The sequence below is a fragment of the Orycteropus afer genome, unplaced genomic scaffold, assembly GCF_000298275.1.
Source record: "Orycteropus afer afer isolate SDZICR_OR568_19922 unplaced genomic scaffold, OryAfe1.0 scaffold00061, whole genome shotgun sequence".
Taxonomy (NCBI): Eukaryota; Metazoa; Chordata; class Mammalia; order Tubulidentata; family Orycteropodidae; genus Orycteropus; species Orycteropus afer.
This window is the reverse complement of record NW_006921648.1, coordinates 1,537,924-1,542,288: the sequence shown is the minus strand read 5'-3', so window position 1 is coordinate 1,542,288 and position 4,365 is coordinate 1,537,924. Positions and strand designations below refer to the sequence as shown.

General features: G+C 62.9%; 1 protein-coding gene across 1 annotated transcript in view; it reads right to left on the bottom strand.

Moving 5' to 3' along the window:
* FLYWCH1 (FLYWCH-type zinc finger 1) overlaps nucleotides 1-3,390 on the bottom strand; it is a 9,660-nt gene extending 6,270 nt beyond the window's left edge. The window contains exons 1-4 of the mRNA XM_042780790.1: nucleotides 3,069-3,390; nucleotides 2,369-2,806; nucleotides 284-742; nucleotides 10-162 (exon numbers count right to left, since the gene is read on the bottom strand). Of these exons, the coding sequence (XP_042636724.1) occupies nucleotides 10-162; nucleotides 284-742; nucleotides 2,369-2,806; nucleotides 3,069-3,390 (1,372 nt within the window). The remainder of the gene's footprint in view (nucleotides 1-9; nucleotides 163-283; nucleotides 743-2,368; nucleotides 2,807-3,068) is intronic.
* Between the last annotated feature and the right edge of the window lie 975 nt (nucleotides 3,391-4,365).

Below are 4,365 nucleotides of genomic sequence, written 5' to 3'. Positions count from 1 at the left end.
CCCGCGGGCCCTGGGTGATGGCCCGGCTGCGGCAGCCCATGCGGGCCTGGTCCCGGCACGTCCAGTACACCTTGTCCCCGGACGCCTTCTCCCGTCTGTATAGGAACGAATTGTGCACCAGGAAGTTGCCCCCCAGGGGGGTCTTTAGGAACTCGGGGCCACCTGAGGAGAAGCCAGGCCAGGTCAGGGGGTGGGGCGTGAGGTAAGGGCAGGGAGGCAGGGATGGAGGGGCTGGGGCTGGGCCCAGCTCCTGGTGGTGGGGTCCAGGAGGACCAAGACTCACCCGTGTCCACATTCTGGTCCTCAGCAGGGGGTCCCTGAGGAGCTGGGGGCTGCTTCCGGTGCCCCTGATCTTTGGGCTTGGTGCGATTCCTGGGTCTGGGTCTACTCAGAGTGAGGGAGCCGGGTCCCCGGCGGTAAAGAAGACTGTCCACACCTCGGAGCAGCTTGTCTGCGGGGCCCCCAGGGCCACCTGGCTGCGCCTGCAGCAACTCCATGGCCTTCTCCTGCTGCCGCCGGGCCTCCAGGCCCTCCATGTCGGGTGGGTGGCTGTGGGCTCGCATGATGGTGACCCGCGCGCCCTGTGTAATGGCGCGGCTGCGGCAGGCGTGCAAGGCATGCTCCCGGCACGTCCAGTACACCTTGTCCCCCACGGCCTTCTCCCGCTTGTACAGGAAGGAGTCGTGCACCAGGAAACTGCCCCCGTAGCATGTCCTCAGGAACTCCAGGGGCTGTGTCTCGCCTGGGGGGAGCCGGGCCGTTACCATGAGGAAGGGGAACAGGGGCAATGTGGACACGCTCGCTCCCCGCCCCCCAGACAGAGGGATGGCAGGCACTTCTCTCCCCTCCCCGGGCCACATGTGTTCCTGGAGCTGCCGTGCAGGGAGTCCCCGGGTCCACTCCTGTGAGGGGCCGAATTGTGTCCCCCAAGCAGGCGTGCTCGAGTTCTGAGCCCTGGTGTCTGCCAGCGTGACCTGTGTGCCAATGGTCTCTATATACGGCATTGGGTTACACTCAGGCCATACTGATTAAGGTGGCCCTGGAGCCAAGGGGAGTCCCTGGGGAGTACAAATGATTAACACACTTGGCCGCTAACCAAAAGGCTGGAGGTTTGAACCCCGAGGTGCCCAGGCAGAAAGGCCTGGTGACCTGCCCCCAAAGGCCACCGCCTTGAAAACCCCCCAGAGTGCAGTTCTGCTCTGACCACATGGGGGCACCACAGGTCAGAATCAACGAGGTGACGACTGGTGCAAGACCAAGGTGGGGCTGGAATCAACTCAGGCCTGAAGCCCAAGACTCTCCCACCAGGCCGCCTTTCCAAACTTACGGGATGGCTGCTGTGCCCCAGTGATGTCGGGTGGACTCCTACTCGTGACGCCACACAACAGCAACAGAGCTGCCCCAGCAGGGTGCCATGGCTAACATCTTTACGGAAGAAGACCTCCAGGTCTCTTTTCCCACAGAGAGTGGTAGGTTAGAACACCTGACCTTTCAATTAGCAGCTGAGTGCTTAACCATTGTGCCACCAGGGATCCCTACTTTGACTAAAACCATTGTTATCCAGTCAATTCCAAGTCACAGCGCCCCTAGAGGACGGAGTGGAACTACCCACAAGGTCTCCAAGGCTGTCAATCTTCATAGCAGCAAAGCCCAAACCACACCCACTGCTGTGGAGTCCATTACGACCCACAGCGCCCCTAGAGGACAGAGTGGAACTGCCCACAGGGTCTCCAAGGCTGTCAATCTTTATAGCAGCAAAGCCCAAACCACACCCACTGCCTGGAGTCCATTCCGACCCACAGCGCCCCTAGAGGACAGAATGGAACTGCCCACAGGGTCTCCAAGGCTGTCAATCTTTATAGCAGCAAAACCCAAACCACACCCACTGCCTGGAGTCCATTCCGACCCACAGCGCCCCTAGAGGACAGAATGGAACTGCCCACAGGGTCTCCAAGGTTGTCAATCTTCACAGAAGCAAAGCCCAAACCACACCCACTGCCTGGAGTCTATCCACTCACAGCGCCCCTAGAGGACATTCGGTTTCCAGGCTGCCATCTTTAGGGAGGCACACTGCTACATTTCTCTCCCATAGAGCAACTGGTGGTTTGTGTACTGCTGACCTTTCTGTGAGCAGCTGAGCACACTACCACACAGCCACCAGGGCTCCTACTGAAGTGACTACCAAGTTAAAGCTCAGATTTCTGGGCTTCACACCAGACCCCGCTGCAGCAGAAAACTGTGGAAGGACCTGGGACCCCCCACGGGTGAAGGACTATCAGGACGTTTATATCCGTTACGGTCACTGGACCTCCAGGGGTTCCTAAAGCCGGCGGGCCCCCAGCTCTACGCAGGCACAGGGGGCACTCACCTGCCTCTGGTGCCGGGCGCTTCTTGGGAGGCAGGCTCAGCTGGGACAGGGCCTGGAGCCCCTCACCCTCCTCCAGGGCTGGCCGGTCCAGCTCAGGGGCTGGCTCCTCGGGGCACAGCCACGGGCCCACGCCCTCCAGGGGCTCCTCTGTGGGGGTCCCGGGACTCCCCACACCCTCTGGCAGGGCCGGGCTGGGCAGCTTCTCTCTCTGGCGACGCGCTTCCAGGCCCTCTGGGTCGGCTGGGTGGCAGTGGCCCCGCATCACGGTCACCCGTGAGCCGCGGGTGATGGCGCGGCCCCGGCAGCCGCGCTCTGAATGCTCCCGGCACTTCCAGTACACCTTGTCCCCTACCGACTTCTCCTGCTTATACAGGAAGGAATCGTGCACCAGCAGGCGGCCCCCGAACGGGGTCTTCAGGAACTCCAGGGGCTTGAGGGCTGTGGGGACGAGGGGGCATCAGCAGAGAGCGAGGGGTGACCCCCCGACCTGAAGGGACCTGCAGAGCCCACAGCGGCGCCAGAGGCCAGGCCCTTGGGGCACGGTGCCGACGCCCCAGGAGGCCGGGGACACTGTACGCTGCTTCCATTCTGGGGCCCTGCCCCACACCAGCCTGGGACGTGGTGCTGACCAAGGATGAGGGGGCCCAGCCCGGAGTGATGCCAAGCCCACCCTGCTGGCAAAGGCGGTGTGGAGCCTCACCTGTGTCCAGCCTTAGGCGTTTCACCTCAGGAGGCCAAGTGCTTGGTGGAACGGCGCTCCGCTCCTTGGCCGGCAGGATCTGCAGGGCCTTGGTGAGAGTGTCCGGGCCAGACATCTCCAGGGACATTATGCAATGTGTGCCCTTGGGCCTGGAGCCCAGCCCATGCCTGCTGTGCCCGGCGGCCGCCAGCAAGACCAGCCTGGGAAACCTCTTGGGGATCCTGGGGGCGGCGGGGATGAGGTCAGTGCCAGGCTCGCGGGTGGGTTCCTGGCCGGCCCGCATGCTTTCGGCCTCCTGCTCGCTGGGCTCGGGCAGGGGCATCCTGGGACAGGGCTGCCCACAGGCCACGCCCAGGCCGGCAGACGGATGCTAGCTCCTCCTCTTCCTCCTCTCTGGCAGGCACCCAGGGTCTGATGGCTTTTACCTACGGTAGCAGATGACATCCCAGTCAGTGGAGGCCTAGAGGGCAGGGCTCCGGAATGGAAGATCGAGGCTGGGCAGATGGGGCTGGGGACCCACGACTGGAGCCAGGGAGCCGTGGGCCTTGGGTCCTTCCCCTCCCCACCCTCCCACTGCCCACTGTGAGTCACTCTGTCCTCCTCACAGTCATCTCCTGACTCTTCCAGCCCACGTTCTGACGACGTTCTGACGCAGTTTACAGATAAGGACTCTGGGACGGCCCCGGGTAACCATAAAACGTGAGCAGCAGAGCTGGGACTGCAGCCCAGGGGCTCCCAGTGCCTGGTGGCCCCACCCCCGGGTAAAGTAACTGGGGTGGCTGGGAGACAAGCAATTGGGAGACAGGAGCGCAGCTCACCCACCCTTAAGGTCTATGCCCCACTAATGGATGGGGAAACTGAGGCAAGAAACCAGCGACAGGGATGAAGGGGCCAAAGTGGAACTGCACTGTTGGCCTCCTGTCCCACACCTTCACCCAGTGCTACAACTTGGCCTTGAGAGAGAGGCTCTGGGCTCGTGTAGCCCCAGCCCAGCCCTGAGGTCCAGGCCACCCTGGCAGAAAGGATGAACCAAGGGCCCCAGGTGAAAGGGCAGGGCTGGAAACCCCAGCCCCTCGTCATCACTGTGGGTGGCCTGTCTGCTCTTTTGGAGGGGTAGTGGTCGGATGGTGGGGTCCCTCCCACCTTCCCAGGCCACAGCCCCCCCATCAGCTTGCCCCTTGAGAACTGTCACTGCCTTCTCTCCGAAGGTTCATGGTCTGGGGTCCGTATTCAGCTCCCCAGCCACCCCGTGGGCCCAAGAGCAGGATCTCAGGGCGCAGGAGTGACCCCACGCTGA